Genomic DNA, 26107 nt, shown 5'->3' with positions numbered 1-26107 from the left:
TTTTCAGCTGCTAGCTGTGATTTGTCTTAGTAGTAGCTAACTAACAAATTGCTCTGATGTATGCAGATGTTGTACAAATCTGATGTCCTTCCTGCGCTAGACAAGGATCATTTATATTCTGTTTAAAAACTCTCTTGTAAAGTTATGTGCCTAGAAACTTATGATAAAAATGAAAATAGCTCTCCATCATCAATAGTCCTTCCTAAGAACTCTTATGGAGAGTATAAATTTCTGGGCTATTTAATTCAAATCAATATTACTCTTCACAGGCAGAAAGCTACTAACAGCTTCATACTATTGCAGTGGACTTTCAGCAAAAGTATAAGCAAGTTTCCGAAATGGAAAAGTCTGCTAGATTTAAATCTCAATTCACACTTTCACTTATGATGAAACAGCCAACATTCTCCAGTAAAAAAAAAAACAGCAAAACCCACCACCAATGTTGGTTTCGAAACTGCAAATAACAAAAGAAAGAAGAGTGGTGACAGTTGTGTGTTTTTACATCTTCCCCATCTGAGTGATTAAAAATAGCAAAAGACTTAGGCCAGGTCTACACTAGACCCGGCAGCTCGGCTTAAGGCATGCAACTCCAGCTACATAAAATACATAGCTAGAATTCACATACCTTAAATCAAGCTTGGCGGCGTCCCCACAGCAGGCACCCTATAGGAGCATATGCTTCTATCAGATTACCTTACTCCTGGCAAGAGCAGGAGTACCAGACCCTTGTGTGGTGCGCTCTGAGTTCGATTTAGTGAGTCTTAACTAGACTCGCTAAATCAAAATCTGGATGATTGATCATAGCAGTGTCAATCTTCCACAGAGTCAAGGTGTGCCCTTAGAAAGGACAATTTTCACATAGACATATATATGTGTTTTGGAACAGCATTACAACATGCACTGCAAATTGAAGACTGAAGACTTACAATGGGCTCAGAAACTTCAGGCACAATGCTCCACTGTATTCTCCAACCCCTAAAAGTGAAAGGAACAAACTATATAGATATCTCTTCTTCACAAGTCTACTGAGCAGGGTTTAAAATGCTATTCTGCAACCAAAACTTAAGCAGCTTTAACAAAATGATGAAGTATTTAAATATCTATGAGAGGGTAACTAACGGTGCCCTTTTAAGTACACACACAAACAATAACCAGTTATATGACCTTGATATTTCAAACACTTAACACTGATTTATGGCAATGACGTTATAGCCACTTGTATGTTTACAGTAATTAAAGTGTGTTCTAAGCTGTTGAGCAAAACATCATATCAACCATTCTGCATCATCGTTTGTGCTGGGAGGTTTTTTTGTTTTTTTTTTAAAATAAGCTCATCAATCCTTTTTCTTACAATAAGCAGTAATGAAGGGATTATAGTATTGTCCAATAAATATATACTAATGCTGCATAGGCCATTTGCAAAGATTGTATTTTTCTCCCTAACTGAATGATTACACATTCTGGATCTAATTCAGCAATTAAACAGATGAACCTCCCATGAAGTCACTGGAGTTGTACACTTCAAACTAAATGTTACCTGTTAAATTCCAATAAAAACAGGCTCTTTCCCCTTCCTCAGTAGAACTGTTGAAAGTCATCAGTATTAGAAGTGAGACTTTGCACTTTTAAGGGTCCTAAGCCTGACACTGAGGTTTAGGTAGGCATTCTTCATGACTCTCAGGAATAGACTTTTTTTTTTTTTTTTTTTAAATACCTCAGTTTCTCAGAACACTCAATATAAATTTCTGGGGCTGTTTAATCAATTCAAATCAATATTACTGAATTTTTAGATTTTTTGCATAGTTTCTGTAAGAGCTGAGATATATGGTTACAACAAAGAGTGCCACTACAGGAGGCCCCCCATCTTACGATGCGATTGGTTCCTAGGGAAGTATTGCAAGTCGGGGGCGTCACAACTCGAATCCTCATTGATGACAGGCGCCGTATGCCATCATAAATGCAGGCTGAGAACGTAGGTCGGGGGTTTTCGGCACCTTCCACACTTACAAAAACAGTTGTAAGTGTGGGGGGTCAGAACTCGGGTGGTCACAAGTCGGGGGCCTCCTGTACATGTAAGAGTATGAAGGCAAGTTGGGGTTAAAACTGTGAAAAACTAAATATTTTCTCATTAGCATATTTGTATCTAAGTTAAAAATTAATTCAACTTGTGTCAAGCCTGAATGAAAGAAAAAGATTTTTTGCTTAAACTTGAACAGGCTTCAGCCTATAACATGATGCTTTCCCATCTCTTCTAGTATTACTTGAGGATGGAAACTGGATCCTTTTGGGGATTTTACTCTAACAATAATGCACTGCATTAAGTCAGAGAATATGTGGCATTGCTTCTGGTGACCTGAGTCAATGCAAACCAAGACTATTACCTAAGAGACATGAAGATCTATCACAAGACTAATCTGGATTCTATGACTTGATATTTGTCATGGCTTTAGACCCACACATTTATTTAAACACACATTTTAACCCTGGCTCTAAGCAAATAAACTGAAATTAACTGTAACATGTCAAGAACAAAATAAAAGCCTCTTGATAAATTAAGTTACACAAATGGCTAAATTCTTAATAGTTAAGCAAAGTAAATACCTGGCTATGAGGTAATTTAGAGATAACCTCAAAATTGCTAAAAATAAGAACATAGGAATGGCCCAGCCATGCCATACAGCATTCATGTAAATCTGTAGACAAAAAGAAAGTTGCAGATTACAAGCTAAGTTACAGTGATTTGCACAAAACAATACATGAATTTTGTTTCTAGGCACATGACAATACATGCTAAAACTCAACTCCCCAATCTATTAACACTTAAGGGTGTGAAAGCACCCATGACTGTACCAGATTCACACACCCAGCGTTAAATGTTATCTATGAGATTCTATCAATTTCATGGAAGCAGCTCTGAGCTACATGTGCATCAGTAAATCTTTTGTAGTTGCTGGAGCTGTAGGAAGCCTTAACAGGCTCTCTCGAAAGTTATTAGAGTAATAGAAGTTAAGACAAAAGGGGCCATCTTATGATCATCTAGCAGTGAATCAGAAGCAGCTGAGTGGAAGTCAGAATGGTTCCAGCAACTGGACTCTTGAGGAAGAGATGGCAGGCTGAGCACCAAGATATTGAATTGTATTTTTTTTCCCCACAGATGCAATATCCCCAATGCTTTACCAGGTTTTATGTCATTCAGGGGAAGGAAACTAAGATGTCTAAGAAAAAAGGGGAAAACATTATTTAGCGCTTACATAACAGATTGCACTTTTGAAATGATTTCCATATCATAGAATCCTAGGGCTGGAAGAGACCTCAGGAGGTCATAGAGTCCAGCCCCCTGCCCAAAGCAGGAACAACCCCAACTAAATCATCCCAGCCAGGGCTTTGTCAAGCTGAGACTTAAAAACCTCTAGGGATGGAGATTCCACCACCTCCCGATGTAACCCATTCCAGTGCTTCCTCACCCTTCTAGTGAAATAGTTTTTCCTAACAGCCAACCTAGATCTCCCCCACTCTGTTACTCCCCCACTCCCATATGTCCGTTACTGCCCTCAAAACCTCTGAAAAAGGCCACAGTATGGACAAGGAAACATAGCAAGGCATTCTACTCAAAGCCACACAATGAGACAGTGCTCATCCATCAGTACAGCTAGAAGTTTCCAAACCCCAGAAAAGGTTCTTCAGACCATTCTGCTTCTAGATAAATCACTTTCCAGATGAGAAGCAAGAGTTGGTGAGAAATGGAGAAATGGGAGGAAGAGAAGAAGGGGTCTGGGCAAAGGGATGTAGAGGCAGTGTTAGAAGTCATAGGGGAACCCAGAAGGGAGGTGGTTCTTTTTAGCGTTCCTTGATCAGTATATGAATATTGTTTTTAAATCAGCAGCCCATTTTGACCAATAGTGCTACAATCAGTGAAAATGTAGCTGTAACTATGCAAAATAATTAAATTTCACTTGCACAGTTTATGATGTTGCTAGAACCCTTCAGTTCAGTAGCTTGTAATTTATTTTTAAATTATAGATTAGATTTTTTCCAGTATATTTAAATTAGAGTTAGTGTGGATTAAGAGATACAGAGACTGTAAGACCTGTAATTATCTACAGACCACACATCACCAGCAGCAGTACAAGCCCTCCTTACAAAACCACATCAGTATACCTCAATTCTAGATCAGTCTGTATGCTTATTTCCCGAGCGTCTCTTCTGACAATGGCAAAAAGGGTGCCAAAATTAATGCTAACTGTGATGTTATGGTGGGGAACTGATGGGGAACATTGCATTGGATATGGACCTGTCCATATTAGTAACTGAACTGAGACTGACAAGATATTTCATAGAGGAACATCAGTCAGATGATTGGATGGTGGGCAGGAAGTGGTGGCAGGCACAGGCAACCGGTCCATGAGGATGACACCCACTAAATTGTAAACAATTTGCAAATATGGAAACTTTTGTCAATGCCTAACGTTATGTTATGAAATGAACCAAAAATCCAAACATTAAAAATAGTTCTGAAGAAAAATAGTTTTATTAAATATAGAACAAAATATTATCTAAATTGTACTACATTGTTTTGACTTCAGCAAATGTGGCAATGCTGAATTATAGTAGGTACTTTCAAAAAAATGCCACCAGGTGATGACTATAAAGTTTTCAACTTGGAGGAAGAGGGTAACTTACAATAAAGGCAATAGCAGAAGTGTAGATAGAATACCAATCTGATAAGGCAGAAAGATTCTTCACAAAATTAGTAACAGGTTTGGCACCTCTCTCTAAAGGAAAGAAAAAACAAATGTAAGTAATTAATAGCACTTGAATCATTTGTAAAACAATAAGTAAACTGGGAATAAACTGGGATCTATTCTGAATGTTAAAGACAGGCTTATGGATTGGATTTTTTTATTTAAATGGAAGAGCTTTCTCAGAATCTCCGGTATAGTAAGATGAAGGCCTAAAACATAAGCCCATATAGAAAATGCCTGGCTTGAGGCCTAGATAACAATGGAAAAAACATGGCTAATATAAAGCAAAGCTAAGCCATGAGCAAGAGGGGCAGGCCCTTTCTCACAGAACTTGACAGGAACACGGCTGAGAGTGTAAAACACTAATTGGTAATTGGCCCAGGTGCAGAACAGTACTTGGTATTAGGTATCGACTATAAAACAGTAATTGGTACTGGTCATAAGTTGAAAGCACATGGTACCATCAGCTCATTAAAAAAGACCTTGGTAGCCACACTCCCCACAGACACAGACTCAGGTTCAAGAAAGGGTCTAAAATGACAGCATGGTAGATAGAGGTGATCTAATCAAACTATGAGGTACAGGGTGATGGGTGGTAACCTGACAGGGACAGAGGATAGCAACCTGACAACATCAGGAGTGATGTGTAAGAGAGGATTACTCACCCTCTGTAGTAACTGACATTCTTTGAGATGGGTATCCTTGTGGGTGTCCACCTTAGGTGTTTTAATAGCAGTGGCTTTGACAGCTAGCTTGCACAAGCGCAGAAGCGCTACATGCACTAGGCAGCTACTGCACATGCATGAAGAACGATCTCCTCAGTTCCTTTTCTGCCCCAGAAAAGTATGGAAATAGTACCAAAGCAGAGGGGAAGAATGGGGAGTGGTGGAGCACCCACAGGGACACCCATCTCGAGGAAGGAGAGATCTGTGTAAGAGGGTGAGACAGTCTTTGTCTGGATGGAGTGGGGGGGAGGGGCAGTGGCAGTCTCCCACTCACTGAGTCAGTCCAGTGTCACAGATTACATATGCACAGTGGTTCAGTACAGTCTACTGACAACTATTACTGTACTCCACGTAACAATAAACCTTGCCGGCCACCTTCAATCCTTCTCTGATTTGTGGTCTTTGGGGGCTCTCTTGAAGTCTGCTGTGTTAAACAACACACAAATCAACACAGCACACAACACTGAGTGCACAAGCAAGCAGAATTCTGATTATCCTCATCCATGGAGCCAGAGACCTGTCAGGAATTCGTTGGGAGGACCCTGCCTGACAACACAAGCATGCAAAACTAGTTCAAAGACGACTAACAAAACCAAAAAAAGAGACTTAAAGTTCATTGAGCAATTAAAGGGAATCACACACCCACAAACTAACCAGTGTTTAACACAAGGAAGTAGAAACATGATTCACACTGGGTTAGCTCCTTTAATCACTCTTCTCTTTCCAACCTCATATCCTATTACTGGGCCTAATTTGATCCCCTGTAGACTTTAGTCAAGACTCCTGATAACTTCAAGGAGGGTAGTATGAGCAATACAAATTAATGGCCTCAAAATTCCCTGCTATGACTTGGAAGTTCTTAAAACACCCAGGACTGGATGTGCTTCAGGGTCAGAACCATCGAAAGGGAAGCTCTAGGTACCAACATCACACCCCAAACTGTATGGAACTCACTGGGAAGACAGTAGTACCAGAGAAGGCCACTGCTTCAATCAGGCAGCGCCTGTCATCAGTGTTGTATTGAGTTAAGTCTAATGCCCAGCCCCTGAGTGAACCTCAAAAAAGGGTAACTCTGGTAACCTTCCTTGCCTTTGTATCTGTATTTCCTTGCTTTTGAGGAAATTTAAGAATGATTCAGATCTCCCAGAAAAATACCCAGGATGCAGTCTTACATTTCTTACTCAGCTGGGACTTTCTTGACTTCCTAATAAGGAGGACAAGCCACAGAAGTGTCTCTGGGGTGGCCAAATTTACAGACCCACCAAGCTGTATAGGACAGTTGTCAGAATTTCAAGCGCTGAACAGACACCGGGGCACAGGGCTTCTGCCCTACAGCAGGCTCGTGAGGATCAGAACATCACCTGGCATGTTCCCTGGGTCTGAACACTCCTGAGCCCCAGCAGTTTCCTCCCAAGAGGCTGAAGCCCCTACACCCCTCTCCCTCCTAGGCTGATACCTCTAGTCCCACCACCCTGCTCTAAGGGGGAAGCCCTGAGTCCCTCCCTTCCATCTGGTAGGCAGAGAATGGTGGATTCCTTGAGCCAGACTTTAACTGTAAAATAACTGCATGTGGCTCAAGAGCTGCAGTTTGGCCACCCTGGAGTTTCCCGAAGCAAACAGAAACAACACACTATGATCATTTTATTTTTAAAATTAGGCAGAACAAAGCATTAGCATAGTCCACAAATGAAGTATTCCTCCTGCTCAATTAGGGTCCATGCCTGCATACATATACTGACTCTAGCAGGTCTCTATCTCTGCTAATACTTCCATTAACTAAGGCGGAGTACCGGGGTGTAAGATGAGCTTTCAGTTATCCAGCTCTGAAGAGTTAATATTCACCAGAGTGGGTATTTATTTAGCAGACTGGGTATTTATTTATTTAGAGACTGTATTACAGTCTCTATGGGCGCATCCTGTTTCCTTAGAGCTTAACAAGGGTATACCTTCTGCCACTATTTAATAATGCGGCAGACAGTACCATCCCTAGTGTCATGTTTCTCAAGTTAATCCTTGGAGTAGATATTAATTCCAAGATTCAGTAATGCTTCTCCTATAAACTGGCAAAAGTATTTTTGAGAACTTCTGCCTTTTTATATGCACAAATATTATGGTAAAGGATAAAAAAAAGTCTGATTTTATGTTGAGGCAATGACATTGCTGGGTACTTACTTAATCTTCTCATATTTTCAGTTAGCCTAGAAAAATATGGATAATACAATATGATGTTAGGCAAACAAGCATTTCAGGGAAACTCAGCATTTCTGTGAACTTTTGTTCTAGTACAATACACACATTAGAGAGCTAGTGTATCAGTGGTATAAAGCTATTGTCAACTGCCAAAAATGCATCTGAAAATTAGTTACAACTAAGATCAAATTTGAAGCCAAAAATCTCAATAGACTAATGAGCTACTTGGCTTCGCAACTAAAGGAAATATTTTCTAGCACACTGTGGATCCAGTAGCTAGCTCATGGGTATATCTATACTGTAGCTTAGTGGTCTCCAACCTTTTTAAGCACAAGATCACTTTCTGAATTTAAGTCAGTCCAAGATCTACCTCAAACCCAAATACCCCTGCTCCACCCCTTCGCCTAGGCCCCACCCTCTTCACTCTGGGAATATAAGGTACAGGGGACGAGGTCAAAGTGACATCAATACCCCCCTACCTCTGTATCCCCTACTCTGAACAACAAGCAGGAGGCTCCAGGGGGCAGCTCTGAGCAGGAGCAGCAGGGCACTGTGGGGAGGGGCAGCTGAAATGCTGGCACTTGATAGCCTCCCTGCCAAACCAGTCAGGATCCCCTGTCAGCGGCTCCAATATCTACCAGTAGATCCCGATCTACTGGTTGGTGACCACTGCTGTATGTGAAGTGTACTTTCCAGCACAGAGACATGCTAGTAAAACACTGACAGACCCCAATCATCTGTGGGAAAAATCAAACCTGGGACCTCTGGAGCTTGGTGCATAAACCTCTACCACATGGGCTAAAAGCCAGTTGGCTGTTAGCTAAGACAGTCAAGCTGACTCGCTATTCTCTCAGAGGCACCACACCCAGAAGGCGTGTGGCTTACACAAGCATGCTAAATTAGCAGATAGCAAGGAAGAGCATGGGTAGCTTGAGCTAGCCAACAGGACTCTCCAATACATGAAGTCACCATCTGTCCTATCCCTGACTACTCTATTTTTGGTGTGCCCAGCTTGAGCAGAGCTATCACTTATCTGTTCACCCAAGTTGGAAAGCTTGCTCTCAACTGCAGTGTAAACATGCCCCAAGTCTAATTTTATTGTAGACATGGAGAAAAATTACAGGATTTCAACTCTCTGTTTCTAACACTAATTTAGAACCATACAAAGCCAAAATTAGCCCTGCTACTTCAATTTCTATAACTTTTTACAGAAATGCATTTCCTTACCTGTATTTTATTATAGCAGAATAATTTGTGACAAGTTTTATGCTGGTTTATCCAAAGCAAGGAGGTGGTTCTACAGGTATATTTACCTTCTAGCACTAAGTGGCTCTTCTGTTTCCACTGTATTTTCTTCCGGCTGAAATCTGAAGTCTTCAACATACTCCCCAAATTTGTCATAAAACCACTTCTGGACTCTTGAACACATCATCTGACTGCGTTTATCTATAAATCAAACAGAGTATTTTGTATGTTCGGACATACAATCTAATTTCAATTTGTAGTTTAGTTGCATTCTTTGTAAATTATCACCTTCCACTTCAGATTCAAATGGCACTGAATGGTTCCTTCCCCACCAACTGTGGAAATTAAAGACAATCGATCTAGGGACATCCACTTTTTAAAATTAACATTTGACTCCTGGTCTTTAAGGAGAAATATTCAAGTTAAATGCAGATGCCACCAGATAAAGTTTTATTGCGAAAACTGGTTGTTCATAAACCATTTCATATGTTTCTTCCTCTGGATTGCTTCTCTTTCAGATATTCCACCAATTATATATAGTAGGACCCCAAATTTCTCTAACTTTTAGTGTTGAGGCTTCACCTTTCAAATCATCTCTTTAGCTCTGTTGCCATAATTGTCTTGTTCAAACAAGCAATACGTGTCTAGGGACTTCAGATGCATAAGTGTTGCTGTGACCTTCCAAAAACATTAATCCCAAATCAATTAGTATCTGTGATACATTACCCTAGGAAAGCATTTGATAAACAAGACTAGATATTTGCTCTGGCATAAAAAGCAGGAGGTATCAGAGGGGTAGCCTTGTTAGTCTGAATCTGCAAAAGTGGCGAGGAGTTCTGTGGCACCTTATAGACTAACTGAAGTGTTGGAACATAAGCTTTCATGGGCAAAGACCCACTTCGTCAGATGCATGTATCTGACGAAGTGGGTCTTTTCTCACGAAAGCTTATGCTCCAACACTTCAATAAATCTATAAGGTGCCACAGGACTCCACGCCGCTCTTTCATAAAAAGCAGAGAAATCATACAATTTTTAAAAAGTCATCGCAATACCTGAATGATTATTAAGTTGGTTTTCATGGGAGGTCAAAGAGAAGAGTCAAATATCCTTTATTCAACAATACAAATTGTTTAAACATGGTAAATGCTTAATTAGCACAAAGACCATTAAAAACCATACACTATTAAGCTGGCAACATGGAAAGCCAAATTTATAAAATTTCTGAATCCAGCCAAACAACAGACTAAGAGTCTTTTCACATTAAGGTAGCCACATAACTTTAAGATTGGCCAGTTGTACTCTATAATCCTATTTGCTCGACAATTATAATCAAACTATTCCTCCTTCTTCCTCCTCCTGCCCAGTAATACAACACTCTTCCCTAGTTATGCCTTGTATATGTTAGTCTAATTTTGAGAAAAAAAAACAAGTAGGCTTCAAAACCTTCCTGATTTCCTGCCAGTATGCCTGTCCAGCTGCTTGATACCCTGCCTGGACAGATAAGGATCCTGGAAGCCCAAACTGCAATAGGTTCCCAGGACATAAACCCCACACAAGCAGTCTTCGGGGCTGGGGCTACTGGTTCTTCAACATCTTCAAAAATCCTAGGGAGCCTTAGAAACATTTCAAAAAAATGTCAAAATATTTAATTTATACTTTATTCCAAATTTTAGTGTGTGTTCTGCTTCAGGTTTTGTTTTGAATTTTAGAATGTCCCACAGACCAGAAATTCCAGTTGCAATAATGTTATTACATTTTAATTGGGTACTAACAGATACAGATCCCTCTGCAGCAGAGTATTTGTATAAGCACTTGGCATTGGCCACTTGGTTGAAAGACCGTATACTGGGCTAGATGGCTATGTTTATCTTTGCTTTTCGAAGACAACAAAAATTCTACTTAATGTCAAATACTAAAGAACATTTTAACACCAGCAGTGTCATTTAACTTTAAAGGAAATCAAGAGAGAAAGATAACACTCTTTTCTTTCATCCTATAAACTTAAGTTTGTTAAATTAAACCATGGTTGTGTGACCAGAAGAGTATATCCAAATAATCTTTCACAGGTAGCGCTCCAAAAGTCTGAATAAAGAACCAAACACTTTTACACAAATGTTTCAGTATCATCTCCCAGATCAGTTTTGAGAGAAAAGCTCACGTGACGAAAAACTGATAAGTGAATCGAATCACTAGTACCGACTAGTCAAAACTACCTGTTCCATTGACTTGTGTCGGTGGTTTTGTGGGTTGTTGAATTGTTGACAACTCTTCCGTTCTATAAAGGAAAAAAAAGAAACAAGAAGAGATGAATTCCTGAAGAATCAGAATATTTCATGCTTGTTATTTCCCATGAACGAACCAGATACATGTTTCCATGCTGCAGGACTGCCCTTGCTGGGAAACAGAAGTGCTGTTTCCACTGGAGGGGCAGCAGAAAAGCATGGTAGGAGGGAGGCAGAAGGACAAGCAAAATTTGTTTCCATTGTGGTGCAAGCTGAGCTGGTAGCTAAAGGGGAAGTAATATAGATTTATTTTCACAGATTTTTAGAATCCATTAAAACAGCATACATTTTACAGCTAAAGGCTAAAGGAAGCTCTTCTTTCCTAACAGCACAATTACACCTTTCTGTAGCTTTACAGCCAGCCATTCTATAATTCATTCCAAGATTTCTCTGTATAGGTTGTACCTCTCTGGTCCAGCACCCTCAGAACCTGACTGGGCCCGGACCAGAGAATTTGCCAGACCAAGGGAGGTCAAACCTGCATCCTGGGGTTCTGCTCTCCCTATTGGCACTGTCAGATGGTTTAACCAAAAATACCGAACACCCCTCCACCGCAAAAAAAAAAACACACCAGGAAAAAAATTCTGTTGAGGAAAAAAAAAGGGGTAAGACCAAAGTTGTTGGGGGGGGGGGGGGGGGGGAGAGACCCCGACAGCAATTAAGAAAAAAATTTTTTTTTTTTAAATCAGCATGGCCCCTTTAAGAAGAGGCTTTTTTGATAGCAGCCATTTTGTTTTTCTGTTTTAGCCACAAGACAAGCCCCTGCGGAACCAGGTAAGCAAAGAGGGGTGGAGGGGACATCCGGGGGCGCCCAGAGAGGAGGTCCAGGCTGGTGGGGGCTGGGCCCGGTTGCTGAGTGTGTTGTAGGTTTGCCACATGTCCTGTATTTTCTGGAAAAAACACCCAGAAAATACTGGACATTTTAGGTGTCCAGTATTTTCTGATTTTTTTTTTGTTTACCAGACAGGAGGCAAAAATACCGGACTGTCCAGGTCAATACCGGACACCTACCAACTCTACTCCCCACAATGGTCTAGGACTCCACTGCTGTGCAGAGCTCCACTCTCTCCACAATGGCTTCACTGCTGCCTGGGGCTCTATGCTCCTGCTGGTGGCAGGGGGCTCTGCTATCTCCCCAGCAGCTCTGCTGCAATCCTGAGCTCTGCTATTGCCCAGCAGTTGCACGCTCCTGCCAGTGTCCTGCATCCACTTTGGGCTTCATGCACCACCCAACAACTTTGTTGATGCCTGGGGGAAGCGGAGCTCTCCACCCCCAGCAGCCCCACTGCAGCCCACAGCTCTGCTTTCCACTCAGCGGCTCCACACTCCCCCAGTAGTCTTGGAGTTTGATTAGAAATTTTTTTTAAAAAATCTCGTGAAAAATCAACACTTGGGGTGCTCTGTGCTCCTCTGCGCACTTCCTCAGTACCCCCCACTATGTCCTGGGGGCTCCATACTCATCTCTGGCAGCCATGCTCCACCTCCCCCCCCAGAAATCACAGGGCTCTGCAGTCCTCCCAATGGCTCTGCTACCTGCAGTACTCCATCTCAGCCCCCTACTTTGGCAATGCTCCTGGCCTCAACCAGACAGCTTAATCCCATGAATGCTTTCAGAGGATCACCTGAGGATGCCGGACCAGTGGTGTTGCCGGATCAGGGAAGTCCGGGTTACAGAATTTCAACCTATACAACTGTATTTTATGTGCAGTACAGTCATCCTGATACATGTTGGGAACCCCAGTTCTGGATTTTCTGACCATACTCCCTTTCCATACTGCTGACTGCTTGGGGGATTACTATAAAGTGGGCGCATAACTGGCTGGATAACCGTATTCAGAGAGTAGTTATTAATGGTTCACAATCCTGGTGGAAAGGTATAACAAGTGGGATTCCACAAGGGGGTCTGTTTTTTGGAAGATATTGGACTGGTTCTGTTCAATATCTTCATCAACGATTTAGATATTGGCATAGAAAGTACGCTTATTAAGTTTGCAGATGATACCAAGCTGGGAGGGGTTGCGACTAATCTGGAAGATAAGGTGATAATTCAAAGTGATCCGGACAAATTGGAGAAATGGTCTGAGGTAAACAGGATAAAGTTTAATAAAGACAAATGCAAAGTGCTCCACTTAGGAAGGAACAATCAGTTTCACACATAGGTTATGTCTACATTGGTGGAATCTTGCGCAAAAGCAGATGCTTTTGCGCCAAAACTTGCTGCCTGTCTACACTAGCCGCGAGTTCTTGCGCAAGAACACGGACGTACTAATGTATGAAGTCAGTGCTTCTTGCGCAAGAACTATGAGATGATAGTTCATAGCATCTTCTGGTTGCATCTGGGGGTCAGGGCCTGTAATTAATTGCTTCAGACAGATTCATAGGATGAATCCACAAACTCCTTTGTTTCAGCCTTGTGCACCTCTAAAATAGTGGACCAAGTACTAGAACTAAGATACAACTTCTGAGCTCCTTCTGCAAGGGAGGTCATGGGGCACACTGACCACTGCCTGCACAAGTCTCACATCACATCGAGTGGGGCAGCATGGCATACAGGAAGAGCTGATTCCTTGTTCAGGTTTCCTAAACCCAGCCCAGATTTTTTTTTTTTTTAATCACATAAATTCTCCTGCAACTAGGAACTCCCACCAAGAAAAATGGTGGGAGGGGAAGGGTTAACTCATTTTAAGGGATACCAGCATTAAAATCAAAGTAAGTCATAGGTTTACTCAGCCTCAAATTATCTTTGCTTGAACATAAGGACTAAATTGATTTATTTTTGAATGGGCTCATATGAAGTAAGGGATAAGGGCTCTTTCTGAAAAGGCTTTATTTTCCGCAAAATCAGAGTCTAGACTGGCTCTTTTTTCCGACAAAGCTCTGTGCAGAAAAAAAGCAGCAGCCATTTTTATGCTAATGAAGTAGGGGAGATTTAAATCCCCTCTTCATTAGCGATTGCGATACATCTAATTTATATCCCTTTTACGAAAAAGGGATGTAGTCTAGACGTAGCCAAAGAGTATAGACTAGGGATTTAAAATCCCATTTAATTGGGCTCCAGCCAATCTGGTTAATCTTTCACATCTCTAGTATAGAGAGACAATGATACTATTCTTCTCAAACTAGGGCAGAAAAACAGTGATTCAATTGTGCCTATGCAAATTAAAGGTTTCTGAAGTTGGAGTGATCTTACATACAAGAATAGGTGAGTTAACACACCAGTTACATATATTCTGATGTCCCTCCTCTTGTTTGAATAAATCTATTATTTTCACATATTAAATTTACTTCAGAGGAAAGATTACAGGTTTACATAAAATACATTGGACTTTCCTTTTTCCCCTACCCACCAAGCACTCCCTCACTTGTGAACAAGCAGCACACTTTATCCAACTAACATTCTAGGTTTGTAGGTTCTTTGCCAACAGAAACAAAGAGAAAGATTCTTACACAGGAGATCCTGTCAACAAAACCATACAGGTCTATGTGTAATTCGCATAAGAAGAAATGCTCTTGGGATGTTGAGAATGTTTTAATCTGTTATGAAACTTTTTAAGAGCAGCTATTGTACATGCAGCCTATCACGAACTCAGGCAGATTCAAAATAAATAAAACAAACAGTGCAGCCAACTGGATGTTTTGGAGATGAGTGTTCTGCAATGCTATGCAAAAGAGCCAGACAAGAACCTGTGATATGGGTACTCATCTCTAACCTTGCAGATCATTTATGCATTCCACTGGCAAAGCACCACAAGCTGCAGCTGCTGTACCAAAGACTGGGCACTCCCCATACATCCCAAAAGAAATGTCTTTTTCTGATGCTTCCCAAACAATGGATGTTGATGTGGGCACTATGGCTGCAAAATCAAAAACCATAAAGAAATTCAGAAGAAAGACGCCAGGTTTTTGGCAAGACAGTCCTCTTAAGCATCCCTTTTCTTCCCTTCACTGATTCTAGTTGCACCATCTGTGTTTGTCTGGGGTACTTACTGGATGCCCACAAAACTGTAGTATCTGAGCTCCTCCGAACTACATAAAAAACAACAATAATCTCTTCTTCCTACTCTACAACTTTAGTAGTTTTAGTTTTGTTCATGTGGGTGAGAGGCCTGTATATGTGCCTGCAAATCATGTAAGGTGTTTCAAAATGAGTTGTCACGTGTAACCGATCAAAAAGGAATGAAACACATTTCATTCAAGTGGAAGACATGCTAGAAAAAAGACTCCTTAAAATAAAGGCCTAGCTGATATGAGAATAAACAGGGAAACTTTCTCAGTGGTGTTGTCCTTTTGGTCTTGCACATATCTACACACTGCACAAAGAGAACAGCAGGCAGAACTGGTGAAAACAAACAAATTTGGGGTTTCTGACAATTTGGAGAATCTATATGCAACTTTTGAATTCCATTGGATATTCTGGACTCTGTATAACCATATCAAACTACAATCCCCATTTTAATTGTAAGGCTAATCTGTGCCTTCTTTATCATTTTCACCTCCATCTTGGTCACAAAATTCCAATGGGTGGAGACACAAGGCATATGGTGGAGGATCTTAATACCTTGGTGATCTTCAATTTAAAAGGAGGTCAATTAAATATTATCAGGAGGAACCAGTCTACCCAAGATAGCCTGGAAACCAGACGAATGATCACTTAACTGGGGGTCTGAGGCTGAACAGTGCATCATCTAATAAAAGGAGCTGGAAGAAATGGAAGGAAGTAAGGCACCAGCCATTTTACAGAGGAAGAACGAAAAGGAAGCTGGCTATATGAAAGAGTGCTTACTTCATGTTTGGAGGAGAAACCATAAAGCAGGACTTGGAACCCTAAAAAAAACACTAACTCTGATCCCAAAGAACATTTAACGTGGCAAGGAACCAGAAGCATTTGTTTTTATCTAACATTTTGTAGGATCTAAAGTGAAGGGTAATTGCTTGCAGAAATCCTTTTGCAAAGTCTGTGTTCAAGCTTTAACTATCACATATCCCGGCACAGAGTGCCTGAGGGAGGCAACACCTGAAAAGGAGTAAACTAAAGATCAGTGTTCACATGAAGCAGCTCTGAAATGGAGTGCACTTGAGCCACTGGGGTTTCTTTGGGGGGGGGGGGGGAGGGAGAGAAGAGATCAGTACTGACACATGCTTTTCTACGGGAAATAAGACATTATTATTAAAAGGGCATTGGAGGGAGGGTTATTAACCAGTGAAATAGTTTACCAAGTTAATACAATGGTAGAGACTCCATTGCAAATTTTGAAACCAAGACTGGGGCTACGTCTAGGCTGCCCCCTCTTGCGCAAGAATATATGCAAATGAGGTGAAATGGTGAATATCGGCATGCTTCATTACATAGTTAATGTGCCACCATTTTGCTCAAGGGGCTTTTGCACAAGAACCCGCTTTTGTGCAAGAGCCGTTCTTCCTGAAAAAAAAACGACAGAATGGCTCTTGTGCAAGAGGGGGATTTTGTGCAAAGGGCTCCTTTTTGCACAAAAGCCCCTTGCACAAAATGGCAGCTTATTAAGTATGCAATGAGGTGCAGTGATATTTACCACTTTGCCTCATTTGCATATTTTCTTGTGCAAGAGGAGGCAGTCTAGACATAGCCCAAATGTTTTTCTAAGAAGCCTATATGTTCTGGCTGGGTTGATTTAGTTGGGATTGGTTCTTCCTTGGGTAGTGGGCTGGACTTGATGACCTTCTGAGGTCTCTTCCAGCTCTATGATTCTAGTTCAAAGGAATTAGAGAGAAGTCCTATGGCCTGTGTTATGCATGAAGACAGATTAGAAATTTACAATAGCCCCAACTTCTGGCTTGCCTACTCTCTCTAGTGAAATCCTGGAGAATAAACAAGCATGGAGTTTTTAAAATGTTGTAATTCATCACTCAGTGCCACTCAGTTTAGCTGACACTTGAGCTATACTTCATGCAGTGATTTCTCTTACCTTGTTTTAAGTACTTCATTGATCTTTTGTTCTAGTTCCAATCTTCTCTGCCGTTCTTTTTCTAGTTCTTGCTTTAAAGTTTCAGCATTTGTTTCTTCTCTGAGCTTCCTGAGCTCTTCCTCTGTTAAGAAAAGAGAGAGAAAAATGATAATTACCTTGAAGTGTTAAGAAAATTCTAAAAAGGCAAAACCATAAAGACAAGTATCCAAATGGACCTCTTTACATGCATTATATCTATGCAAATACACTGTCCAGAAGAAGACAAGGACTGTTTTATACAGTATTTAATGTTATTATTGAATATCTTCATAAAAAAGCAGCAGCATATTTTCAACATATCCATATGTACCACAGAAGGATAACATTGCATTCCTACCAAAAAATGTAGGTTATAATTTTTATAGTCAATGGGGTATTCTGATAGACTTTTCTTAAAAAGTGTGTTGTGTTGAACCAACTAGTACAACCAATGAAAACCATACTTAACAGCTAATAATTCTTTCAGTCTGAGAACTGAAGAGTTTACGGATAGTATCCTTTTCACAACTCCACATTAGTTCCCAATGAAGAAAGGATTCAGTATCAATTCCAGCACTCTCTGAACAAAGGCATGAAATAAAACAAGACAGGAAGGCTCATTAAAATTTTAAAGATGGAAGTTACTCTGCTCAGTATTTTGTTGCTTTAAAAAAAAAACTGCCTTGACAACATGCAGCAGAACAGCTGTAAAGTCTCAAACTCAAAGCAAACCAGACAAGGAAACTGGCTAATCCTGCTATCTGCACAGAAACTGATTTATGCTACAAGTTACTTCATATAAACTAATATCACATGCTTATAAGACTGTCCTCTGACTAGCCATTCAGTGCCTATTCAAATCACTTCTTATGAGACTGGGCTAATCAGAGGATTATGCAATTTGCAAGAACATTTCAACATACTTTTAAGTGACCTTGTGACAGATAGTGGACAGAACATCTTACTCTCCATTTCCCTCCTGTCTATGAATACACACTGAAAGATTACAAAATATTTGGGGTAAAATAAGTAACTCAGGGTAACCGATTAATAGGATGCAACTCTATTTATCGCTAGCTTACTGGTTCAGTTTCCACCTAAGTCCAAAGGGAATTAAAGTTATTAATATAATCAGACTGATGTCTAACAAGGAGTACCTGTAAAAAAAAAAAAAAAAAAAAAAAAAAAAAAAAGATTGAGTATTAAATGAACATGGAAAGAAATCCACCCTTGAACCATGTCACTGTTGCGGCACATTAGAGAAAGTAGAGGGAGGAAACTTTAATGAGCAGGGCTGGGGTGGGGAACAATTCAGAGTAGTTAAAAGTTAGTAAAATATTGCAACAAAGTGTCAGGGGAACTTTGAGTGTTGGGTAGGAATGTAATGGGCCAAAGAGAAACAAAATATACAGATTTCTCATCGTAGCGTTAAAGAGAAAACAATAGTATAGTGTATATGCACACAGCAAAGCCACTAAGTGGTTCACGTAAACCTCGATTGCCATGAAAGATTTTTGCTTAGACTTTATTCTCTTTCTTCAGTTTGTTTTCATTGATTCAGTCATTTAAAGTTAAATGAAAAAAAAACAGGCATTTGAAAGTTGAGTTGATGTCAGAATCACACTAGGTACAATTTATGAGTTCTCATTGATATTCTGAAACTATTGTGCCATGCAATAGGCATGGATGTGGAGTCTGCCATCTGCTGTCAATCATATAGTGTGTCCCCTCCCACATCAAGTGGATTGTTGGACTTTTAATTTTGTTTCATCTATTCAAGTAGCAATACTTCCAGACAATAGGATGGCTGAAGCTGAGGGAAACCAGATCAACCAAGTTTTTCTGCATAAGGCTGCAGAAGTGGAGAGTGAAAAATCCTCAGCATCATACAGTATTAGAGAAAGCAGATGTTGCTGCTGAGACATACAAACAGAGTCAGATGCACAGGAAAGAACCAGAAAAGAAGAGTGCTCACTGACCTTGAGAGGGAGACTCAATGATGAAGAGAAGGAATCTGGACCCCCTTAGAGGTCTCTGCTCTAAATTCAAAGGACTTTCCAGAACAGTGACAAAGCTGAGGTAGAGAAAGGTGTATGAATGTGTTTATTATTTTGTCTTGATTTGTTTCTCTTATAATACTTAAGTAGAGGGATTTCCATTTAGATTCCTATGCAAAAGAGATTTGTGTGTCTGCTGACTTTCACATGCCCCTGAAGAGGTGAACTGTAAATCCAAAGCACACATTCAGCTGGCGTTCTGGAAAGCATGTGTTTAAGCTAAGGACAGAGTCTGAGTCAGCAGCACTGTTCCCAGTGCTAGGCAGCTGGACTGCAGGGTGTCATTTCTCAGAAGAGGGTGCCAGACAGATGAAACAGGTTAGGTACTTGGATTCTGTTCAGACTCAACAAGTTTCAAGTACAGAGCCCACTTTGCTCTTAGGCCCCATGCACAACCACTTGGTGACTGCCCAGTCAGAGGGGCTCTACCATTTTTGTGTATGACAGTTAGCAATTTATTTTCATGTATAACCTTAATTCTGCTCCCTTGTGCATTCACCCTATACACTGAACGGGGCAGAAGGCTGCTGAAAAAAATTTTTTGGTGGACCGGTGACATTTTATTTGCATGTTTGCATATTCATTGTGCAAATAACATATATGCAAGTATGCAAATAAAATGTTGCTGGCCCACCAAAAGCCCCGGCCCCCAGAGTCCTCCAGGTGCCAGCCCCAACCCCTAAAGCCCCCCACCCCTCCACTACCCCCAGCACCAGCCACTGACCCTGCAGTCTTCTGCACCTAACCTCCCCCAGTGCCAGCTTCCTACCCTCAGAGCCCTCCTGTGCCAGCCCCCCTGGCCCTTGGAGGCCCCCCCCGCACCAGACCCCCCACTGCCAGCTCGTTTCCAGAGCCCTACTGCACCCAACCCTGTCCCGATCCCTCCCCAGTGCCAGTCCCCAATATTAGCCCCATCCCCAAAGCCCCGCAGTGCCAGCCCTGTCCCTATAGCCTCCCCACTATGAACCGCATCCCCAGAGCCACCCAGTGCCAGTTCCCCATCCCGGATGCTGCAGCACACCCCACTGTCAGCCCCCGCCTCTGAGTCCCCCACCCCTTACAGCACCCTAGTACTAGAGCCCCCCAATGCCAGCCCCAACCTCTTACATCCCCTCACCTCAGGAGCACCCCGGCACTAACCCTGCCCTTCCAGTGCCTGACCCATCCCCCTCACCTACTCCTGCACTGCCTCCCAGCTGAGTGCTGCCGCCTGGGTCGCAGCTACTCTAAGGCTGCCATGTTGGACTCCATGTGTCGTCCCCCCCCCGCTGTGCAGCAAAGTGCTTTTCCACGTCCGGGAAGAGACCCCACCCCTGCCCGGCGCTGGCAGGCTGAGAGCAGGGCAGGACATGCCTCGCGCAACAGCCACAGCAGGTACAATGTAACCCAACTCCGGCCCCCAGAGCCACGGTGGCCCAGCAACCCGAGTTCCGCAACCCAGGAAACCGCTGCCATAAAGCACAGTTCAGGGATGGGCAAACTGTGGTCCACAGGCTGCATCTCTCCCACTGGACCTTTTCATAAAGCCCTTGAGCTCCCATCAAGAAATGCAGTCAAAGGCTTGCCCCACTCCAACCCTGCTCACTAGCTGGAAAATCGGATGGGGGAAGGGGGCATAACGTGCTCTCTAATCTTTTCCATCCATGTGCAGAATAAATATTTTTATGTGCACCAAAGCATGTGTGAATGTGCACCACCAACAAAAATAAAAACCTAGCTTTGGGCACTCTGCTAATCGCCTGAACAGCATTTGAGTTTCTTATGAGTAGCCGCACAAGTGCACAGGCTACAGGGAACATTAATGGGGGCACTAATTTTTCTGGACATCTCCAAATGGCTGGGGCCCCAAGGCATGCCCATTTGTCCAGTGGCTAATCTGCCAGTGGGAGGAAGTTGGGCCCAGTAGTATGGCGGGTCATAAATGCATTTGCCTACTCAGATGTGGCCCTCAGGACAAAAAGTTGGTCTACCGGTTTGTCTACCGCTGTCATAGTTACTTCTTTCCCTCTGGACCAAAGACACACTCCCACCTGCTTGTTGTACTGGACCAACCTACCAGCATAATTCTTCAGTAATTGCAATGTACAGTTTTAGCACCACCACAAGTGATTGTACAAAAGCACCCAGCAATCTTCGTCAGAGAGTCATGTCTCACTCTATTAAAAAGCCTTAAGTGCTGTATAAATACAAATTTTAGAAGGTCATTAACACAATGAAGGGAAGTCACCTCTGCCCTATAAGTACTGTGAGCTGACCCAGCTGAACAAGTTTGTGTCATAAGATCTGAGTACAATTATCTTTAGGCTAGATAAGCATGTAGTACAACAGAACCTAATTGCAGAAATCAATAGCAATGGAATGAGTTTCCCAAACAACTTTAGGATCTTCGCTTTTTCCAAAGCATCCCTCCTTCACCACCACTGCCTTCCTCAAATCCTGTATGTCTGATCTAGATTGAGAGCAAGACAGTTATCTGCATCAAGAAATGTCTCAATTTCAAGAGGTTGCAATAATACAAAAGGCATTTAGGTCATTCAGACATCTATAGCTCTGTGCAGATAAGGAAAATACTGATGTGTGGATCATCAAATATCCTTTCATGACAACAGCTACCTTTAAGACCACTTTTTTATTAGACTCAATAATTTTGAAATGCCACCATTAATTTTTGACAATGTTGAAGAAAATAAAATAAAATAAAATAAAATAAAATAAAAATAAAATAAAATGCCACATTATAGATGGGGAAGACTCATTATAGCAGCAAACTAGATTTGAGATCTCATCACAAAAGCACACAAAGTAAGGAGGATAGTCTTCTCTTAATGCTGATTGCGAACTGCTGTAGTATCTATTGTGCCTTTTGCCAGAAAATCTATGTATCAACACAGCTTGCTAAATATAGAGGTATATGACACACTGGCAGACCAGGTGCCAGCACATTTCAAGGTCAATGGACCTCACTGAATGCTGATAAATGCATAGTTGGAAGTCAGTCAAGCTCATTTGTATACTGGTGTTGTTAAAACAGGTATCAGAGTTTTAAGATTGTGTTAGTATTTATACTTTATGAAATACCTATTACATGCTATATGTAGTAATATTTATATCTGTATCTCACATTATAGGGTAATATTCAAGTGCTTGCTCTGTAACTATGAAAATGTTTGATAAGATTATAAACCTCATAATCAAACAAGAAGCATTACTAAATATGAATTATCAGATGATACAAAGTGTGTCATCTCTTTGGCATAAAAGACCTATAGATCCCAATCAAACCACTGTGGAACATCAGTGGACAAAACTTTATTGATTGGTGTTTGGGAAAGCAATGAAGAGGGTATGTACACAAGCCCTCATCCAATCACAGCTTGAAGACTGGAAGAAAGGAATTCCTGTTAAGGAGAAATGTACCATTACGTTGCTTAAAAGTTGAAGTACCACTATGTTGCTTAGAAGACGTTCTAAGCATAAGCAAGGTATTCCCAAGAATGTAGTGTTGTAGTAGCCTTGTCAGTCCTAGGATGACACACACAAGGTGGGAGAAATAATATCTTCCATTGAACCAGCCTTTGTCGGTGAGAGACTCACTTTCAATATTACACAGAGCTCTTTTTCATGTCTGGGAAATGTACTTAAATTGTCAGTGTTAGAAACAAGGTAGACCTGCATATCATAACAGCTGCTGTTACAGTTTGAAACCCAAGATTAACCCATTAGTGTGTATGCTTACCTGCATTAACTTTGTAACCCTAACCATTCCCTTTTTTATTAATAAATCTTCAGTTCGTTTTTTTTCCTTAGGATGGGTATAAAGTGCAATCTTTGGAAAGAGTGTACTACAATGCAATTAACCAGGGGTAAGTGACACGGGATGTGAATGACTAGGCGAGTAGTCACTTCCCCCCACTTGCTGCCTCTATCAGAAAGAGGCAGCAAGCAGGGAGGGGAGGGAGAGGGTGCTTCAAAGCAGCAGCACAGCATGGAGCCCAGGGTCATCTGGGGACTCCCCCACTAACCCTGGGCTCCATGAGACGCTGCCACTTTGAAACACTGCAGGGAGCACAGGGAGAGCAGCCATGAGGCTGTTGTTACACTACAAAGGCAGAGGCTCCCTCACTGACTAGTCAAATAGTCTATTCAAATTGCATCAACTATTTGATTAACCAGTTCATCTAAATTTAACATCCCTATAAGTGATTTCATTAGTGATCTGGATGGCGGGTTGGATTGCACCTTCAGCAAGTCTGTGGAGCCTGGTGAGCTGATCAAGCCACTGATACCTGACTTCCTGCCCTCTGCACCACCCTGTCATGCAGGGGCAGATCCTCTTGTCTTCCCCAGACCAGGTATAGAGTTGACATTACTGCCCCCAAGCAGAGCAACACATATGGTGAGCCAGCTCAGCTCTGGAAGGACATCACTATAAGATCTGACAATACCTAAGCAGGATTTAAGTGATAGCAAAGGAAAACAGACAGATCAAAGTAAGTTACTAAGTTAAAATAAACAACATGCCAGCTAATTCTAATACAGTAAGAAACTTGTTACATGCAAATTCTTACCCTAGCAGCTGTTCTTATCTCAGGGCAGAGTTGATCTTTTTCTTATCTGGATCCAGCAGCTTTGCATTCACCCTTTTGCTACAGTTCTTCGTGTCCAGATCTTTTCACGTGCATACTCTTAGAGGTGGAGGAGGTAATTTCAAAAGCCAGCTGAAGACAAATACCCAACTGTTTTCCATTCCTTAAACAGACTTTCTCTAACGTGGGAACCCTTTGTTCAATCTCTCCATCCCCATAGATAAGTACCAGATTCAAGATGGATTCCAGTACCAGGCGATATGGTCACATGTCTTTCTAGGATCAACCACAGTTTGGGTTCACAGGAAAAATAAAACCATTTATGGATCATAAGTTTCTAAAGTAATATTAATGGCCTTCATTAGCCCATTTAGAACTAATATCAGATTCACAATTCATATTTCTAACTTCATATACAAGAATGATTCGGGCACAAAAATAGTATATACAGATTCAACAGATAGTAACTTTAAAAGTGATGTTATATTGCCTGTGCTGCATAAAGCATCTTCAAGATACGCATATTCATATACTAATTTTCATAAAGCATGGGAGGGGCCCTGTGTTAGTAGGAATATGATTCAGAGTGACCTAGACAAATTGGAGGATTGGGGCAAAAGAAATCTAATGAATTCAACAAGAACAAGTGCAGAATCTAGCACTTCAAACAGAAGAATTCCATGCACTATTTGGCACTGGTGAGGCTATATCTGGAATATTGCATCCAGTGTTGGGCCCCACACTACAGAAAATATGTGGACAAATTGAAGAATGCCCAGTGGAGGACAATGAAAATGATTAGGAGGCTGGGGCTCATGACTGACGAGGAGAGGCTGAGGGAAACTGGCTTATCTGAAGAGAAAAGTGAGGGGGGATCGGATAGCAGCCTTCAACTACCTGAAGGGGAGTTCCAGGATATTTTCAGTGGTATCAATTGACAGAACAATGAGCAATAATCTCAAAATTGCAGTGGGACAGGTCAAAATTGAATATTATGAAAAAGTATTTCCCTAGGAGGGTGTGAAGCACAGGAATGGGTAAGCTATGGAGGTGGCGAAATCCCCATCCTTGGAGGATTTTAAAGTCAAGCTTGACAAAGTCCTGGCTGGAATAATTTTGTTGGGGTTGACCCTCCTTCAAGCAGAGGGCTGAACTAGATGACCTCCTGAGGTCTCTTCCAACCCTAATCTATTATTCTATGACTTGTCCTTCAGGACTGGGCATACTCTGAATATAAAGTGATTTTTGGTGTAAGAGATCCTCCAGCATAAAGGCAGGTCTGCCTGGTCAGTAAGAAGGTGGAACAAAATACTCCAGGGCACTGTGAGATTCCATGAAAAAGTTGTTACATACAGTGCTTGTGGAGTTCCACACTTGTTACTTGGCTGCCAATTTCTATTTATAGAACATACAACCAATCTGGCAATCCTTGACAATCTGCCCTGAGTTGATACCCTCATTCATGAGCCACTCCAAGCAATCTACATTATGTTTGTGTGTGATAGTGCATCAAATTTCAATGCAGTGCTGCAGTACAGCCTATAAGGCAAGATATATGTTTATCAAAGCAGAACAGGATCAGGCACTATATTATATTGACTTTGAGGGCAAGGGACCTAACAGAAGCGGTAATGGAAAGTTTAAATATATCCTCTAGTCACAGACAGTTAAACACTGGTGTTTCCCAGTGTAAGCTTAAGACAGAAATAGTTCTCTATGCCCGTGTTAATTATGGCAAATCCGCTATGACTCCCTAAATACTATTTCAGTTCAAGCACGTTGTGTAATCGGTACAGACTAATACACTAAATCCCAGTCACTCACTGGGAAACTGGATCTGTCAGCAACATAGGCAGTGCCAGACACGATAAAATGATTTTAGTATTTACTACCAGCTTTCTTTTTTCCCCTCTAAAGCTAACTTTTAAAGTTTTCCAAGAGGATTGGTCATACAGTATTGCTTGCAGAGTGTCAGCATCTGGCTGACCAAGTTCTTGACATATTAACTGGAAGGCTTCTCTCTATTGCTCTGATACAGATTTCACTCAAAGCCAGTATCCCCAATATCAGTAATAAAAATAAACTAACATTTACAGGCACTCCCCGGGTTACGTACAAGATAGGGACTGTAGGTTTGTTCTTAAATTGAATCTGTATGTAAGTCGGAACCGGCGTCAGCCACTGCTGAAACTGATCAGTTTCAACCGCAGCTGAATCTGGATGCCAGTTCTGACTTACATACAGATTCAACTTGAGAAACCCCAGCGTCCCCAAGTCAGCTGCTGCTGAAACTGATCAGCGGCTGATTCCAGGAAGCCTG

General features: G+C 41.5%; 1 protein-coding gene across 5 annotated transcripts in view; it reads right to left on the bottom strand.

The window, feature by feature from the left end:
- GRAMD4 (GRAM domain containing 4) overlaps positions 1-26107 on the bottom strand; it is a 125512-nt gene that overhangs the window by 23692 nt on the left and 75713 nt on the right. For all 5 annotated transcript variants that reach the window (XM_075927714.2, XM_075927735.2, XM_075927721.2 and 2 more), the window contains exons 4-10: positions 17127-17247; positions 11116-11177; positions 8971-9103; positions 7640-7665; positions 4681-4772; positions 2602-2693; positions 927-975 (exon numbers count right to left, since the gene is read on the bottom strand). In XM_075927714.2, the coding sequence (XP_075783829.1) occupies positions 927-975; positions 2602-2693; positions 4681-4772; positions 7640-7665; positions 8971-9103; positions 11116-11177; positions 17127-17247 (575 nt within the window). The remainder of the gene's footprint in view (positions 1-926; positions 976-2601; positions 2694-4680; positions 4773-7639; positions 7666-8970; positions 9104-11115; positions 11178-17126; positions 17248-26107) is intronic.

Source organism: Pelodiscus sinensis, chromosome 1, assembly GCF_052426305.1.
Source record: "Pelodiscus sinensis isolate ZL-2025 chromosome 1, ASM5242630v1, whole genome shotgun sequence".
Lineage (NCBI taxonomy): Eukaryota > Metazoa > Chordata > Testudines > Trionychidae > Pelodiscus > Pelodiscus sinensis.
This window is presented reverse-complemented; position numbering and strand designations above follow the sequence as displayed.